Raw genomic sequence first — 18,349 nt, forward strand, 5'->3', positions numbered from 1 at the left:
CATCCCGCAGCCTGGAGCCACAGAGCTGCTCTCACCCCATCTCGTGGTACAGTACAATGGCACGGGGGCTGTCAAGGTTTTGCCACACCAACACCTTCCGCATGGACCCATCCAGGTTGCCCACTTCAATCCGGTTGGTTCCCGTGTCTGTCCAGTACACTTTCCGGCCAACGGCATCCACTGCGAGCCCATCTGTGGTCTGCAGCCCTGCAGGAAGTCAAGACAGCACACTGGCTCCTGCCTTAAAACAGATGGGATATCTCCCCCAGCTCTGTAGCCAGACAGGTGGTCCCTGGGCTGGGAGCAAGGCCCACCTGTGGTGATGATGTCCTCATGCTGTGAGCCATCCAGATTGGCACGGCTGATCCTGTGCAGCGTGCTGTCTGACCAGTACACTTTTCCTGGAAAGGGAAGCCTTGGCTCAGCCTGGACTTTCACCCCGCCCCCCAAAGGAACACACACAGCTAACATGCCCTGAGACACCAGGGCATGTCAGAGAGCCCTATACCCCTGAGCAGAGGATATCAAGGGAAATATAGAAATATCATAGCAGGATAGCTCTTGGCAGAGATGAAGTGGAAGGCTCCCAAACCCCATGCCCTCATAACCAAAGAGAAAGTGCTATAGAGATGGGGCAGGGGTCATGCCAGAGTGAACGGGGAGCCCCCAGGCTCTTACCAGGAGGCAAAGGTGGTGGGAAAGCAAGGGCAGCAGTTGCTGTAAGGCAGGGACAGTGGACCAGGAGAGAAGGGAGGGCCACACAGACCTTCCTGGGGATCCACTCCAATGGCAATGGTGTTCTTCATGGTAATGTTGATTGGTACCACCACATCGGCAAAATAAGGGATGTCCAAGGAGACCATGCGTATGTCTATCCTCCTGGCAAAGATGAGGAAGCTGTTCATGCCTGCCCAGGTGGGGAGAGAAGAAAAGAGGACAGTCATCCTAGCACAGCCATTAAGAACATTTGGAGTAAGGCAAACTGAAGTTCATGCCCTGTCTCCATTAGTTTCTAGTTCTGTGATCCTGGGCACATTATTTAAATTGTTTAAGGCTCACTTTCATCATCTGTAAAATGGGGACAATAACAGGGTGGCTGTAGGAATAAAAGAGATCATGTACAGAAAACCCTTAGCATTGGGTCTGATACATAGTCATCACTCTTTATTAATATCATGAAAATGAATCTCTTTGAAAGACCTTTTACCATGAAGTTTAAGAAACTTCATGTTAGGTGAAGGAGGGCTTTACCCACAACCTGAGAAGCACAATTCAGAGCTCCTTTCTTGCTCTAATTCCCCAGGAAGTTAGGGTTCAAATGCAGCCTACCATGCAGCAGCCCCTAGGGAGAAACCTCAACATCCATCTGGGCAGCCAGGTCCTGCTTCTGAGACCTTTCAATTAAGGTTATACGAAGGTTGTGCTGGTTGTGTGTACTCACAAAAGTGCCATTTCCAAAGGAAGTACCATCCGATTGTAGATATCATATGTTCTAGTATTTACTATACCGATTTTGGGCAGAAGGAACAAAACTGACTTGTTCTAACCGAACCAGTATATTATGACAATTTCCCAACAGATAAAAGTAAAGTGTCTGAGAAGGGAGCATCTTTTTCTAATATGCATGAAGACACCATGAGACCTAGTTGGATCCTGCTTCTAATCCTGTCTACCTGCTCCTCTGAACCTCTTCTTTTTTCTAAAAGCTTCATCTCACCCCTAAGCCTCTAGAAGCTTAGGTTTCTCAGACCACACCAGAGTCCATTTGCAGGGAAGAAAGAGAGCCACTGCTCCTCCCAGAGAGGCTCTATCTAGGTCTGTGATGCTTAGACCTACCTGGTGAACAGGTCTTGCCATCAGGCATCAGGTTGATGCCTGTGGGGCAGGTACAGCTGAAGGCACTTGGATTTGGGGACCGAAGACACAGGTGGCTGCAGCCGCCATTCTCCGTAGCGCATGGTGTGGACACTGGGTGGAGAGGAATGGGTCAATGGGAAGGACCATTGCAGAGGGAAGCAGAGGAGAAGCAAGTGTGGGCCAAGGGCTGCTTACCTGGGGGTCGCCGGCGGTGGAAGACATGGATGTCCATGAGGTTTTCCAAGTTCTCCTGCAGGGTCTCCCGGTCCAGTCCCGTCAGCCGGTCGGCACTCTGAATACTCTTGGTCTGCCAGTCAGTCCAATAGATGCGCTCTCCATAGAGGGTCAGCCCAAATGGGTGGGGCAGCTGGCTTCCAATCAGTACCTGCCAGGGACCCAGCACTTGTGTCATGCCCCAGCAAGTCCTGACAGTACAGAGCAGTGGTCAAGGGCTCAGGTGAGGAGGCAGGATGAAGCTCTGCCAGTACCACCTGCTGTGTGACCTTGAGCTAGAGCTGGTTATAAAATCTGAGCCTTGGTCAGCCAATCTGTGATATGATCGTGACAGTGCCTGGCTCCAAGGGTTGCGTGATGATTGTAAAAGATCATGTATTATTTACATAATCTCAAAGTGTCTCTGCACAAATTACTTATTAATTACAAAAGGAGAAATAGCAACTTTACAGTGGACACCACCTTAACTGTACCACCAAAGTTGGTATCACAATGATGGGACAAGCTGACATCGGTGGCTACTGATAAGACACATTGAAAACTCAGGACACAACTTTACTTATCATAGTATTTCTGCCCCAAATGCATAATCTGAACTTAATCATAAGGAAACATCAGACAAACTGAGGGACATTCTACAAAATAACTGGCATTTACTCTTTAAAGATACGAAGATCAGGAAAGACAAAGACAGGCTGAGGAAATGTTCCAGATTAAAGAGACATGATTACTAAAAACAACTGTGATCTGGGATCGGATCCTGGACTAAAAAAGAAAAATGAAAAAAAAAAAGCTATAAGGACATCATCAGGGCAATTGGTGGTGAAATTGAATATAGACTGTGATTAGATAGTAATATTGTATCAATGATAAATTTCCTGGTATTGATCATTATATTGGGATTATGCAAGACAATGTTCTTATTCTTAGGAAATATGCACTGGACTATTATGGGTTCAACTGCAGGATGTCTCCAATTTAATCTCAGATGGTTCAGAAGAATTGTGTGGTGTGTGTGTGTGGACAGAGAGAGAATAAGAATGATATAACAATGTGGCAAAGCACTGAGTAGAGTTCCCTGTGCTATACAGTACGTTCACTTTGCTGTACAGCTGAAACTAGCACAACATTGTAAAGCAACTAACTATACTCCAATAAAAATTAATAAAAAATTATCTTCAAAGTTGCTATCAAAAAAAAACCAATGTGGCAAAATATTAGTTATTGGTTCTTTTTACTATTCTTTTTTTTTTTTTTTTTTTTTTTTGTGGTACGCGGGCCTCTCACTGTTGTGGCCTCTCCCACTGAGGAGCACAGGCTCCGGACACGCAGGCTCAGTGGCCATGGCTCACGGGCCTAGCCGCTCCGCGGCATATGGGATCTTTCCGGACCGGGGCACGAACCCATGTCCCCTGCATCGGCAGGCGGACTCTCAACCATTGCGCCACCAGGGAAGCCCTCTTTTGACTATTCTTACAACTTGTCTGTAGGTTTGAAATTATATCAAAATAAACAAAACAAAGAGAGAGAGAGGTCATGGGCCCAATATGCAACCAGTGATTAATTAGCATTAGTGTTGATGGTTATCAGGAAAGCATTTATACCCTCAGCCCACAAGCCACATGATCCCTAGTTTCCTTTCTTCATCAAGGAGCAGGGACCCCGGGCTCTGGAGCACAGCCGCAGTTTCAGAGAAATAGCAAATGCACCATGCTGGATCACCCCTAGGCTTCCCTGGGTCCTGTTAGCTGCCAGCCAGGAAGCGCCACCCTGGAGGCTGTCAGGGCCGTGGGAGGATGCCTTAGCACCACCCTTACCTTCCTTTTGCTGCCATCCAGTCCGGCAAATTCAATCGTCTTCATGCCGGCATCAGCCCAGTATAGCCGCTGGGACCCATAGTCAATGGCTAATCCATTAGGCCACGTCAGATTAGAAGAGATGATGACCTGACGACCTGAGGCATCCATGCCAGCTCGTTCAATCTTGGGGCTTGCACCCCAGTCCGTCCAATACATGTACCTGGGCACAGGCAAGGGAGGTCTTACAAGCCTTCCAGTTAATACCCAGTGGGGATTCAGGGTTCCTAGGGTTTGAGGGTTTCTGCTTGCTACAGCTACCCCAGCCTCTTGCCTCAGTTCCCAGCCCCCTTCTGGGTTCTGGTCTTGTATCTCACATCCCTATCAAAAAGTACCCGAGGATCTTAAATGTTTCCTTGACTGGATGGGTTAAATAATTATGGTATATCAACTTAACAGAATTCTATATAACCACCAAGAAGAAAAAAATAGATCTATATAATGAAATGGAAAGATAGCTAAGATATATAGCCAAGTAAAAACCCAAGTTACAGAAGAGTATGCCATTGTTGTCAAACCAAAACCATCACCTCCACCGCTACATGTATGCGTACACATAGAAGAAAATCTGGAAAAAATACCCTAAGCTGTTAACCACAGTTATTTTTGGAGAGTGAGATTATAGGGAATCTTCACTTTCTACAAACTTTTTTTTTTTTAAAAAAAACACAATGGATTACTTTGGTAAGCAGACCAAAAAGCCAACCAACCAAACAAAAAAACAGAAAAAGAAAAAAAATTTTAAATGTAAAAGGTTTCCTTGTCCGTGAAGGAGACAGAGTTGTCACGATGCTCTGTGGTTTCTACAGCTGCTCTTGCTTCCTTGGTGTGCCCGTGAGATCTAGCCACTCTCTCTAACCTCCAGACTCCCCCCTAGTACTCAGATCTGGGGGTGGGGGGAACTTGTTCCAAAGGGGCTGGTGCTCACCCGCCCATGGGTTCCACTACGATGTCCCGGGGACGATCAAGGTTTTCCCAGATGAGTACTGTTCTCATGCTGCCATCCGTGTTGGCCACTTCAATCCGGTCTGTCCCTACCAAGAAGTAAGGGGCAAAGACATTAACTAGTCTTGGTCATTCGCCCTCTTACCTCCCATGCCCAGCACAGAGCATGGCATGCCGTAGACGCTCAAGCAATACTTTGTGATAAATGCGTAATGGATATTTAGTGAATTGAATATCGAGAAGAAATTCAAGGAAGTGATCAGTTCCATTTCGTGGAAGAGTAAGGCTTCCTCAACCCAAGCAACCCACTCTGTCCTATAATTTAAGGCAATGCTTCTCAAACTTTAGTGTGCACAAAAACCAGAAGAGCTTGTGAAAGTAGAGATTCCTGAACCTAACCCCCGAAGATTCCAATTCAGCAGGTCTGACGTGGGGCCCAAGAATCTGCATTTCTACCAAGTTCCCAGGTAATGCTGATGCTGATTCTGCTGGGAACCACACTTTGATAGCTCTGGTTTAAGGCATTCCCCTTACCTCCCACATTTAACTGCCTAATAGAAAATGCCTCTTTTACCAAGACAGCAATGGAAGGAAAACCACAGGGCGTAGGTTCCTTATCTGAAATGACGCAAAGCATTCTCAAGCATCAGCTGCACAGCAGAAGTAGCCGCCACTTGAATAGCAAAGGCCCAACCCTCAGAGGTGAGCGGCTAACTTCAGCTCTGCAGCAGCCCAACCACTCCTGACCTACCAAGGACTTCAGGTCAAGACAGAAATGGTCTAGGAGGGGTACTGGGCCCTTTGTACCCGAGGCCAGGGGTTTAACTAAGAGGATCCCAGAGAGCCAGGCCATAGTTGCCCTCTACATACCTGCATCTGTCCAGTACAGCTTGTTGGTGACCCAATCAATGGCCAGGCCTGCCGGGCTCTCCAAACTGGTATCCACTACCACCTAGGCAGGAAGCAAAGCTGTGTCACCAACTGGACTTACACCCCAGCTCGGGGGCCCAAACTCCACCAATTCACAGGCTGGCAAAGGTAGGGGAAGCCCTTACCCAGGAGAAGGTGAATTCCATCCCTCAATCTCTGCCCTCCCCAAGGGCCTGGGCCCACGCTGGGCCCTACCTCCTGTCCTGTTCCATCCCACTTGGCCCTGCTGATGGTGTCAGTGCTGACATCCGTCCAGTACACGTGGTCATCCCGGGAGTCCCAGTCAAGGGCCACAGCACTGCGCACGTCAGCCAGTGGGATGACATCATCGGACAGGTCCTCTGTGTCGAAGCTGATCCGACGGATGTCCATCCTTCGGGCAAAAAGCAGGAACTTGTCAAGACCTGATCAAAGGCCGAAAGGGGTCTTCTTTTAATGCTCTAAATCCAATAACAATGACAGACACAGACGCTCACCTGTGTGACATCTGGTTCAATCACACTTCCTGGGGTCTGGTGCCCTTTGTCCCCTACTCTTCACACCTCAGGCCCCCTTTGAGCATCGGGCAGCCCGTGCTGGCACAATCAGACTTTAAGATCCAATGGAAGTAGACTCGACCAGGGCCCAGAGGTGCATCCTGTTTAAGCGTCTGTCAGCTTCATCTCAGCTTGCCTCTCCTGTTACTTTGCTCAGGCTCCTCTGGTGTACTGGCTAGGTCACTGTCAACCCCACCCTGCCTCTCTGCCTTCGTGTCCGCTTCAGGACTTCTGCTCCACTCCGTCATCTAGATCCCTTCTTGCTCTTCATGACTTCAGCCAATAATGACTATTTGCAGAGCACTTACTCCTTGCCAGGCACCAAGCTTGGTGCTTTTCTTGCCTCGTCTCCTTTACCCTCATAACAACCCTTTGTGGTTCACGCCATTTTTATTCTCATTCTCTGGATAAGCAATCCTGAGGCTAACAGGGGCCAAGTAACTGGTCCAGGATCCCACAGCTACAAAGCACCGAAGCAGGGACTTGAACTCAGGTCTGACTCCAGAGATGGAGCTCTGGCCACACCTCTATAGAGCTTCTTCCCAGCTGGCTCTTTTCCATCCCCTGCCCCTATTCTGGTCTGTCTGAATATCTCCCCATATACTATTCTGCTTGGAAAGGCACTTCCTGCCTAACTTTATCAGCTATCTTCTTTTAAGCTCTGGGAAACCTTTAAGGGGAAGTTCCTTGCATCTCATTAAGACAACCTGGGAATAGCTGGGCACAAAAGAAGGCAAGGAAATGAGGTTCTCAATCAAAGTGTTGAATGACCACTGCCCCTGTTCCTCTGAATAGTTTTCCTAATTTCACTCTCTGGAAAAGACCTAGATCCCAAGAGAAATTTGATTTTAACCAGAGATAAGAGGATCAGTGGGCATACAGCAGTAAATGAGAAGAGCTGTGATGTGTGAGGAATTACCCCAGCCCCTTGCTGGTTGTGCTATACATCTGGATCACGCTTCTCTGGACTATTCTTAGGAAAAAGCACCTGCACCACTGAGCTAGACAAGGCCACCCTCTCAAGGCAATACACCTTCAGGAGCTCAAAGGAAGCCAGAGTAGCGGTTCAGGGAGCCCCCTGGGAATCCCATTATCTTTCACTCACTAGGCACTTATTTATCCAGGGCTTATGTACGCAGAGCACCATCAGAAGTCCTGATCTTACTCTATGGTTTAGGGGCTGAGAGAAAGTCTGTAACAGGGTGAGGCTAAAGGTAAAGAGCTAGGAAGCCATTCCCCTGCTTTGTAGAAGGGCCTGGAACCCTCTTGCTGCCTACAGACAAAGCATCCTGGGTGAAATGATACACAAGCCTGGCTGCAGGAGTTCATACTTGACTGGGTGGTGGCACTGAGCCTTCAGGGACTACTGCTGGGCCCTCAGCTTTTTTTTTTTTTTTTTTGGTGGTACGTGGGCCTCTCACTGTTGTGGCCTCTCCCGCTGCAGAGCACAGGCTCCGGACACGCAGGCTCAGCGGCCATGGCTCACGGGCCCAGCCGCTCCACGGCATGTGGGATCTTCCCGGACCGGGACACGAACGCGTGTCCCCTGCATCGGCAGGCAGATTCTCAACCACTGCGCCACCAGGGAAGCCCAGCCCTCAGCTTTGACATGGGAGCCCTCAGCCTCTTACATTCTTCCTCTCCAGGGGCTACCTGAGGAGCCCGGCTCCTCCCCACAACTGGCAATCCCTGAACTCCTATCCCTTGTTCCTTCCACCCACCCTCACAAGGCACGTCCATTGAGGCAGGTGCCCTAGACCCACTTACTCTGGGCACAGGCGTGGCTGCTGATCTTGCGGAAGCCAGTGGGGCAGGCACAGGTGTAGTTCTGTCCACTGGGAAGACACAGGTGGGTGCAGCCTCCATTGTTGTCCCCACAGCGGTTTTTCCCTGCTCAAAAAGCCCAGAGCAAGAAGGCCGGGTAAGACCAAAGGTTGGGAGAAGCGGTCCCAAGACTAGTGAGTAGTGGTTTAGCAAGGGTATGAGTTCCCTCAAGGGAGGAACTATGCCTTATTAGTTTTTATATCTGCCCCACCTGTAAGCAGAGTGAATACCTGACACACAGGAAATGTCTGCATGAATTAGATGGGGACAGTGAAATTGAAAGTCCTTCATGAGTCTCAACGTTGTACTACCCTAAATTTCCAGCAGAGGGAGGGATTCGCCCACATCAGTGCTAATCTCAAATTTCCCCGCGAGAAACAACGGCAACTGTGACAGGTGCAAGGAAGGTTCTCAGAAGCACTGGAGGCCCACCAGGTGGGCGGTTTTTTACCTGCAGGCTGGCGCTGGGGGTGCAAGGTGTGGATGTCCATGGGGAAGTGCAGTTTGTTGCGAATGATCTCCTGGTTCTTGCCAGTAAACTTGTTAGCACTATTGATGCTCTTGGTGTGCCAGTCTGTCCAGTACAGGCTATCTTCAAACACGGTGATGGCAAAGGGATGCGGGAGGCCTGGGGGAAAGCCCAGGATGACCTCAGTCTAGACATGGCCTGCCTGGCCCCTGGGCCCAGGCCCAGCAACTGTACAAATCTCACCCTCTGCCACGGCTCCTGGGGGCTGGGACAGTGGAAGTAGGATGAGAGATAAAGGAGAGTGAAGGGAGGGCCTCACCCTGGCTAATGACAGCCTTGCGGTGACTCCCGTCCAGATCGGCCCTCTCGATGACGTGGTGCTTAGCGTCCACCCAGTACATACGACGCCCGGCATAGTCAATGGTGAGGCCGTTGGGCCAGAAGAGATGGGTATCGGCGATGATGCGGCGTCCAGAGCCATCCATACTGGAGGCCTCGATGCGGGGGGTGTTGCCCCAGTCTGTCCAGTAAATGGTACTGGGAATAGAAAAAAGCACATTGCGAGGAAGGCAGTAGAGGGTGGGTAAGTACCCAGGATAGTCATCAGGCAGGGGGCTTTTATTGGTTTAAACCAGGTGACTCCAACTGTTAGGAGACACATTGTTTGGTCTGCAGAGCATTTTTTCAATATTTGAATTTAAATGTCTCTAGACAGGGCATGTATTCATTTAACAAAAAAAATTTTGGAATACCTGCTACGAGCAGGGCATATCTATCTTGGGTATTGGGAGTGCAGCAGTGAACAAAACAGACAAAAATCCTGACCTTGTGGAACTGACAATATACTAGGGTGATACGACTTAGGACAAGCACTTTCTTCTTTGTCATAATGTCTACCACCGCCTTTTGTAATTTCACACATGCGCGCGCATGTGCGCACACACACACAGTGTTTCTAAAACAGCTGACCTGCAACTGTAGGATCTTAGAGGACACCCCCCTTGATTGACTGCACTTAAATTTTTCTTTTTAATATTTATTCATTTGGCTGTGTGGGGTCTTCGTTGCGGCACACGGGAGCCTTCATTGTGGCGCTCGTTCGGGCGCACGGGCTTCTCCCTAGTTGTGGTGTGCAGGTTTTCTCTTCTCTAGTGGTGGCGCACAGGCTCCAGGGCACATGGGCTCCAGAGCGCGTGGGCTCTGTAGTTTGTGGCACGTGGGCTCTCTAGTTGAGGCACGCAAGCTCAGTAGCTGTGGCGCGTGGGCTCTCTAGTTGAGGCACGCAAGCTCAGTAGCTGTGGCGCGTGGGCTTGGCTGCCCCGCAGCACGTGGCATCTTGGTTCCCTGACCAGGGATCGAACCTGCGTCCCCTGCATTGGAAGGCGGATTATTTACCACTGGACGACTAGGGAAGTCCCTGCATTTAAGTTTTAAAATCCAGAGGCTAAGAACTTGCATTTCAGGAGACCTTTCTTCTAATAATAAAATTATTAATTTTTATTTTATTTTTAAAGTAATGCCAGCTTCTTGCCATTCAACTTTGCCAGGTTTTTTTTTTAAAGTTATTTTATTCTGATTTATTTATTTTTTGGTTGTGCTGGGTCTTAGTTGCAGCTCGCCAGCTCCTTTAGTTGCAGCACTTGTGCTTTTTTTTTTTAGTTGCAGCCGGTGGGCTCCTTAGTTGTGGCAGGCAAACTCTTAGTTGCGGCACGCATGTGGGATCTAGTTCCCTGACCAGGGATGGAACCTGTGTTCCCTGCATTGGCAGGCAGATTCTCAACCACTGTGCCGCCAGGGAAGCCCCCTATTAATTTTTATTAATTAGCTCAACCCTATGAACTAATAACAAAAATACTAAACATCTGCCACTTATATAATGTGTTATGCCATTTAAAATGCATCATCTCATTCAATCTTTAATCTTCACACAGCTGTGAGGTAGGTATATTTTCGATCACCAGTTTAGAAATGAGTAAAATGGAGGCATAGAGAGATTAATTAGCCCAAGGCCATACAGCCAATTACTGAAGAGCTGTAAATCCAGGTGTGTCTGAGTGCACAGCCAAGGCTATTAACATCACCCTGTGAGGATGCCCGCCCCCCCCACCCCACCCCCTACCAATAAAGTCTGGCCCAGGTGGCGGGGGGAACTGTCCCTGGAGGTTGCATGAGGAACCTGGGAGCTTGAGCCACAGCTCACTCACCCCTCCATGGGGTGCAAGGCAATGGCCCTGGGCTTCTCAAGGTTCTGCCATAGAAGCACCTTCCGGTGGGCCCCGTCCAGGTTAGCCACCTCAATCCTTGATGTCCCTGAGTCGGTCCAGTAGAGTTTGTCATGGACCCAATCCACAGCCAGGCCCCCTAGTGGAAAGAGGCCATGGAAAAATGTCAGGGGTTCAGCCCAGGCTCCTCTGTGCCGTAGAAGCAAGGGCAGCTCTTACACAAAGCCGTTTCTTGGGCCAGGTACTCTTCTACCCATGTTACACACACTAACTCATTTAATCATCACAACAGCTGTGTGAGCTAGGTACTATAATGCCCATGAAGGTGAGGATATTGAGGCACAGAGAAGTCAAGTAACTGTCCAAGGTCATGCATTTCCTCCTCGTAGCCAATCACATTCCACTTCACGAATCCTGGCTCCCTGACCCACACCCAGGGTCCCCGACTGCACTGGCCCAGGGGTTTACAAATTGTGGCTCAGGGGTTCACAGAGGAACATCAGAAGTCCCATAAGCATTTGAGTCAAATGTGCTCAATACCAAATTCTAACCCACTTCCCTTGCTTGTAGAATGGCCTGAGATTGCAAAGTGAGCTATTGTTTTTCTAATCTGCAAACATTTGGATATATTTATCTGGGTTGATCAGAATATTCCTAATACTAAGCAATCGAAAGTCAGAATTTAATTGGATGCAAGGCTGATAGAGAACTGTAACGGTCATCCACCAATCTCTGATTTCAGGTGGTTACATTCATCAAAACGGTCTCATTACTCTTGCTGATTGAGCTCATGTTTGCTTTACAACCAGCAGATGTTATAAACCTGAACCTATAAAATGAAGGTAGACTAATGAATGTTTTCCATATTAGAGTTCCATCCAAGATTTCACTGCGAGAAGAAGATGTTCCGCTGCCTAAGGTTTGTAGCCACTCGCCTGTTCTTTCCTCGATGGCTCTGCATGTGGTGTGGCCCTGCCCCTCCCCATGGGGCCTCGTTCCCTACCTGGGCTCTCGAGCCCTGTAGACACAACCTCTTCCACATTGCTGCCATTGAGGTTGGCGCGGAGGATCCGGTCCAGGGTGACATCGGACCAGAAGACAAGCTCACGCCGGTGGTGGAAGTCAAGGGCGATGGCGTTCTCCAGGTTGTTGAGCAGCAGTGTGTACTCAGAGCGGTGCGGCAGCACCTGCCGGATGTCGATGCGGTTGGCGAACAGTAGCACAGGCTCCGGCCCTGGGACGTGGCATAGAAATGGGGCCCCCGCCAGGCTCCAGAGCTGCCCCTGGCAACATCAGCATGCACCCCCAGCTCCAGGGGGCCCCTAGCCCTCTAGGGCACGTCCCAAGCTGTTAGCATCAGTGCTAGAAGGGCGGGAGCCTGCAAAGTACACATCCCAGCCCAGCAGGGTTTTGCTTGGGGCTCAGGATGCAATTCATAGCTCCATTTTACTGCAATGGAAACAGCTAACTCTCGGCAAATCTCCAAGCACCGGAGCACCTGGCTGCCAGGCTCAGTCCTCTGCCCACCCAGCCAAATGCCAACACCCCTTACCCAGAGCCTTGCAGCTGCGCCGGTCAGGCCGGAGTTCGTAGCCTGCTTCGCACCAGCACTGGAAAGCCCCCTCGCTGTTGGTGCAGCCCTGGCTACAGTACCCCTCCTCGGCACATTCATTCACATCTGTGAGGACGGAACGTGGTCAGGAGATCTCTGTTCTGCCATCCTCCCACCCCAACTGCCCAGCTGATGAGCTGCTTCCCTGCCCACATACCCATCTACTTTCCAGGCCTAGTGGGAAGACTATATAACAAGCGGTCAAGGGCTTTGAGTTCACTCCGAGCTGGGCTGGAATCCCAACTCTGCTAACTCACCTCTCTGAGCTTCCGTTCCCCCACCTTTGAAATGGGAGGGATAACAATCCCTACCTCCCAAGGCTACTGTGATCATGATATGAGGTTACGCCCATCAAATGCCTGACCCATCGGAAACACAGCTGCCTGGCCCTGCTCCCACCCAGGCCCCAGCTCACCCTGGCACGTGCGTCCGTCCTCGATGAGCCGGTAGCCTGTGTGGCAGGTACACTGCACTGCCCCCCGCACCATCTGGCACTTCTGCGTGCAGCCACCATTGTTAACATTGCAGTTCTCCTCACCCGTCCGGGGCCCTGTGCCAGGCAGGCCAGAGATGGGAGTTGAGCCCAGAATCCTCCCCCAGACAGCCAACTTGGCATTCCACCTGGACCACGAAAAACAGCTCCTGAGGCTGCAAGAGTCACTGGGGAGGCTTCTCTTTGAAGCATATGGGCGGGGCTCAGCCACAAACCACGGGTGGGCGCGCCCGGGGGGACACTCACGGCAGCTCTGCTGTGGGCTTTCGTCACTGCTGTCCCCACAGTCATTGACCCCATTGCACAGCTTCCTCTGCCCGATACAGCGCCCATTCCAACACAGGAACTGGTCCGAGGCACAGTGGGGGCTTCCTGGAGAGGGAGGGAGGAAAATGGGGAAGGAGGGAGGGAGACCCAGGTCACATCAGGGCAGGGCTTGGGTCAGCAAAAGGATGGGAGCCTGTCATTTTCTAGGGTGAGCTGGAGACAGATGAGACTCAAGGTGGGAGGGTCGGGGTCCAAGGCAGGAAACAGCTCAGACAGGGCTGGCTGAATGTCTGCATGTGTTTTCTCCCCAGGACACCGCAGTGGGATGGTGAGGGGTGTGGGACAGAATGAGAGAGCACATCCATGTGTCCGGCACCAGTGTGGCTAGGGGAGGGGGCATGGGGGCTGTCAGCCAGAGATCAGTCCTTGCTCACGAGGCCAGAGCACCAGGCACCAGCCATGTGTGAGTTAAGATGTGAGAGGCCATTGAAACTCCCAGCCCTGATACTGTGTTCCAGGCCATGAGACTGCAGGTCAACAGATGCACCTGGATTTGACACTGGTAATTGAGAAGAGCAGGAAAAATCCAGGTCATGGGCAAGATCTGACTAAAGCATCACCTTGGCCCAAATGGAAAGGCAGCAGTAACACCCTCTTCCCACCCCTATCCTCCAACCCACCTATGGGTTAACGGGCCTGGGGTACCCCTGGGAGACTCTACCTGTGTTCTCACAGTTCTCTTCATCGCTGTTGTCCGCACAGTCGTCCTCCCCATCACAACGCCAGGACAGACGGACGCAGCGGCCTGACCGACAGCGGAACTGTTCCGCCGTACATATCGAGGTGGCTGGGCAAAGCAAAGGTCTAATGAAAGCCGGGCCCCACGTCAGCCCAAAGCACCACCCTGACACCCCAAAATGCGCTTTATGCCAGCACCCACGCCACTCTTCTTGACAGCAGCGTCACAGCTGGTCTATATGGCATCTCTGTGGGAATTGGAAAAAGGTGCCTTTTCCTCAAGAAACTACTGCCATCTGCTGGAAACTGCCATGATGACTATATAAATCTACAGAATCATGGAGGATATGCCTACTGTGGGACTGGCATCCTTTGCACCTAGCACCTCTGGGCCATGCCCAACCTACACGACTATACATGGTGGTCCTGTCCTAACTGTCTTCAAGCTTTACCGGTGGTGGCCTCTCTCTACTTCCAGCCCAGGCCGTCGGCACCGCCCCCCACTCACTGCAGTTGCGCTCATCAGATTGGTCATCACAGTCCGCGTCGCCATCACAGCGCCAGCCCGCGTTTATGCACAGGCCACTGTCACACATGAACTCCCCAGAGCGGCAGGGCTGGTGGGAGGCTGCGGAAACACGATAGGCTTCTGTCTCTAGCTAGTCCCTGCACCCAGTGTCCCATGGCAGACCAGAAAGCCCCAGCCCCAGCACCCAGGCTCTTCTATCTTTGCTCAGTAGGGACCAGGGAAACCAAAAGCTTGTCCCCTGAGCTCCTGACCCAGGTGGCACCTGTGCCTTGCCACCCCAGGAGTTCCTCCCAGCCTGGCCTCCCCTCCCCCACCCAGCTGGCCAGAGCACTCACAGCAGTCAGACTCGTCCGACCAGTCTCCGCAGTCATCATCACCATCGCAGTGGTAGATATCGAGGATGCAGCGGCCGTAGGCACACTGAAACTCCTCCAGGTTGCAGGGGGGCACTGGCACTGCCGAGGCTGGAAGGAGGGCAGGGGCGGGGAGGGGAATACACTCAGTCCTGGACAGAGGAGAGGGGCCCTGACTCCTCAAAGGAGCAAGATGCTCAGACAAAGAAACCAGGTTTCATTTGGGATGGCCCTTCTAGACTCCCATATTCTGGTGGACCAAAGGGAGACCTCCCTTCCCACCTGGGGAACCTCTTCCCTCCCTGGCTCAACCTAGGAGGAGCCGCTTCTTAAGAACCCACACTCCTTGCCCACTGTTCATGCACTCCTCAGCCTGGCCCCCAGCCCATGGCATGGAGCTCTCTGCCCCATCCCAGCCCAAGAGCCTGAGTTCTGGGGCCACTCACGACAGCTCTCCTCGTCAGAGCCATCTTTGCAGTCAGTGTCGCCATCGCAGTACCAGTGCTCAGCGATACAGCTTCCATCGCTGCAGCGGAATTCCTTGTCGGAGCACTTGCGCATGTCTGGGGGGACGCAATGGGACAACAATCCTGCAGGAGCCCCACCGGCAACCCTCCTGCAATCCTCCCTGACTCCCATCCTCACTGCCCCTGGGAGTCTGACCCAGGCCCTGCAAGACACCACAGATTCGGTGCAGACTCCCAAGGGGAAAGCCAAAGCCCTGGAGAGACTGGGCCTCAGGTTCCTATTCTGTGGTTCCTGGGGGGTCTGGCTGCTCTGCCCCTCCTGCTCTCCTCCAGCTGCTCCAGGCACCTGGGCAGTTCAAGGTTCGGGCAGTGCTAGAGCCCCTGCTGCTCTTTCTCCCCATGGCCATGCCATCCACCAGCCACCCCGCCTGCCTCCCTGGAGCACCGCTCACCACACTGCTCATCGCTGTTGTCACCACAGTCGTTGTCACCATCGCAGTGCCACAGGCTCCGGATGCAGTAGCCATTCTGGCAGGGGAACTCGTCTTCCTCACACTCCCGCGGGGCTGTGGGCACAGAGCAGTCAGGCTGCTACAGGCAGTGGGGCCAGCGCCTGGGAGCCCAGCAGAAAGCCTTGCAGAGCAGAGCAGCCAAGCAGCTCGGATGCTTCCCAAGGGAGCCTAGGAGGTGGCTGTCTCCGGGGGCTTATCTGACCAAGAGAAGAGGTGGAAGGACAAGAGCCAAAGACCACGGGCTGGGCCATCATTTTCAAGTCTTTATTGAATTTGTTGCAATACTGCTTCTGTTTTATGTTTTGGTTTTTTTTGGCCGCGAGGCATGTGGGATCTTAGCTCCCCGACCATGGATTGAACCTGTACCCCCTGCATTGGAAGGCCAAGTATCTACCTCTGGACTGCCAGGGAAGCCCCTGTGGCATCATTCTCTGATTGAAAATTGTTTCCCAGCAGAGCTTGATGGAACCTGCCCAGCCCTGCCAGCACTCACGACAGTCCTGCTCATCCGAGTCGTCCTCACAGTCGTTGTCCCCGTCACACACCCAGGAGCGGCGGATGCACTTGCCATTGTCACAGTGAAAGTCAAGAGGGGAGCAGGTGGGTAGCACTGAGTCCCCGCAAAAGAAGGGAAATGAGTGTCAGTCTGGTGTACTTACTCAGGCAGGCTCAACCGGGCCAGAAATCCTTTGGTAACTCCCTGTCTGAATTACAGTCCTTCCTCACAGACTCCTACGCCTGCCCCCAGCTGATGGAGAACCAAGCAGAAACAGCAGTTAAGAAGCCAGAGCTTTCTCAGGGAGTGGTGGTCAGGGATTCAGAAGGCAGAAGAGCCCAAGGAGCTCAAAACCACTAGGAAAGCAGTTAAGGAAAACATGAAAAGACAAACAAAAGTATTTTTCCCCATTTCCTCTTATCAAATGATGATTGACACACCTGGGCTCAATTTCAAGTTCGAGAACTCATCACTTATCACACAAACCAGTTACCCTCTCTGAGCTACAGGTTCTTTGACTGTATAATGGGGATAATTATAATTGACTCAGTGAGGTCTTTTGACACCTCCAAAATGCTACATGAAAGTGAGCCATTTACCATCATCACAATTAGCTAAACTGGTTAGGGTTAATAAGGTCCAGGTTGTAGCTTCACTCTTCTGAGACTAATTAGCCTCCCTCAGATATAGGTGCTGCAGGGTGGAGACTGCACCCCTGAATCCAGACAAGTAATTGGCTCAGGAGTAATATTACTACATATCCAGACAGGATACCCTAGCCTGTTGTGCATGTTACGACACTAGGGGAAAGGGGAGATTTCATGAGAACATGTGATTTCTTACAAAGTTTATGTTATTTGAAAAGGTGTGATTACAAAGAATACCAACATAAGAAACACAGAAATACTTGGCATCCACGTATAGTACGCACGTTTTAAAATGCACAAATATGCAATAGATACACATATTCACATAAATACAGAGAGATCTATTTAATTAAAGAGACCACCTGTAATTTCAAATGTTTTCTCCTGTACTTGTTTCAAAGTTTGTTTTATTGGCCACACATGCATGGAAATATGGGAGGGCTGAAGCCATATATATTGTGAAGAAACCACCCATCTGTTAATATCTGTCACCCTCGAGAGAGTCCAACTCTGAGTCTGACACAGCTGATGCACAGAACACGCCATCACACCTGTCCTTGCTCCCTCACACCTTCTACCACTTCCCAGCGTCCCATGGGGAGGTTCTTACTACATCCGTCCTCATCGCTGTGGTCCCCGCAGTCGTTGTCTCCATCACATTGCCACTGGGCGGGGATGCAGGTACACTCGCCGAGGGCACTCACTGCACACGTGAAGTGGCTCCGACCACAAGCACACTCGGGGCTGCTGGCTAGGCCTGGGAAGAGGGAAGAGGAACCAGTGAGGGCTCAGCTCCCACGCAACCAAAGCCCATTCCAGGGGGGCAAGGTAGAGGAGCCAAGTCTAGGAGCACCGTCACCTAGGAGGCCACAGTGATGCTGCAGGGAGGTGTGGACCATATAATCGTGCCTTCCCCCTCCTCCAAGGCACAAATGGTCAAGAAGATACCCTCTGACTTTGGGCTCACAAACAGTCCAGTATCCCTTCTATGACAGGGTTTTTTTGCACACACCCCCAAAGGCCCAGGGACAAATGATGCCACCTAGAGGGCTGGTGGTCTTGAGGAAGGGGAGCCAGGGACAGCATGGGCGACGTAGAAAGGTTTCCATATCCTTCCCTCCAAAAGTAGGTGGAGTTATGGATGCTTTTGCCTCTATCCAGGACCAGGACATTGGCCAGGGAGAACAAGAAATAAGAGTGGAATTAAAATGCTGGAGCCCCTTTAGGGATAAGAAATCACACGAGGGAGCAGGGAGCAACAGGCGCTGCTCTGAGTCCCTGAGTTAGAACTCGCTTTAAGGAGGGTGACCAGGAGAAGCGGGACCGGGAAACCAGGCTGCCTCAGGGCAGAGCGACTGGGAC

General features: G+C 51.3%; 1 protein-coding gene across 3 annotated transcripts in view; it reads right to left on the bottom strand.

The window, feature by feature from the left end:
• Positions 1-18,349, bottom strand: part of LRP4 (LDL receptor related protein 4) — a gene marked incomplete at both ends in the record, with an annotated part of 49,954 nt that overhangs the window by 19,595 nt on the left and 12,010 nt on the right. For 2 of the 3 annotated variants that reach the window (XM_082843871.1, XM_082843873.1), the window contains 24 exons: positions 36-207; positions 315-401; positions 767-907; positions 1,837-1,968; positions 2,053-2,242; positions 3,909-4,110; positions 4,876-4,981; positions 5,763-5,844; positions 6,018-6,226; positions 8,126-8,248; positions 8,634-8,810; positions 8,971-9,188; positions 10,856-11,012; positions 11,877-12,107; positions 12,426-12,551; positions 12,901-13,035; positions 13,225-13,350; positions 13,967-14,092; positions 14,492-14,611; positions 14,848-14,976; positions 15,312-15,428; positions 15,785-15,898; positions 16,338-16,454; positions 17,598-17,744. In XM_082843871.1, the coding sequence (XP_082699997.1) occupies positions 36-207; positions 315-401; positions 767-907; positions 1,837-1,968; positions 2,053-2,242; positions 3,909-4,110; positions 4,876-4,981; positions 5,763-5,844; positions 6,018-6,226; positions 8,126-8,248; positions 8,634-8,810; positions 8,971-9,188; positions 10,856-11,012; positions 11,877-12,107; positions 12,426-12,551; positions 12,901-13,035; positions 13,225-13,350; positions 13,967-14,092; positions 14,492-14,611; positions 14,848-14,976; positions 15,312-15,428; positions 15,785-15,898; positions 16,338-16,454; positions 17,598-17,744 (3,484 nt within the window). Of the gene's footprint in view, positions 1-35; positions 208-314; positions 402-766; positions 908-1,836; positions 1,969-2,052; positions 2,243-3,908; positions 4,111-4,875; positions 4,982-5,762; positions 5,845-6,017; positions 6,227-8,125; positions 8,252-8,633; positions 8,811-8,970; positions 9,189-10,855; positions 11,013-11,876; positions 12,108-12,425; positions 12,552-12,900; positions 13,036-13,224; positions 13,351-13,966; positions 14,093-14,491; positions 14,612-14,847; positions 14,977-15,311; positions 15,429-15,784; positions 15,899-16,337; positions 16,455-17,597; positions 17,745-18,349 lie in introns of all 3 variants that reach the window. The other variant, XM_082843872.1, reaches the window with a different exon arrangement.

This window comes from Leucopleurus acutus (assembly GCF_964270905.1).
Source record: "Leucopleurus acutus genome assembly, chromosome: 8".
NCBI lineage: Eukaryota > Metazoa > Chordata > Mammalia > Artiodactyla > Delphinidae > Leucopleurus > Leucopleurus acutus.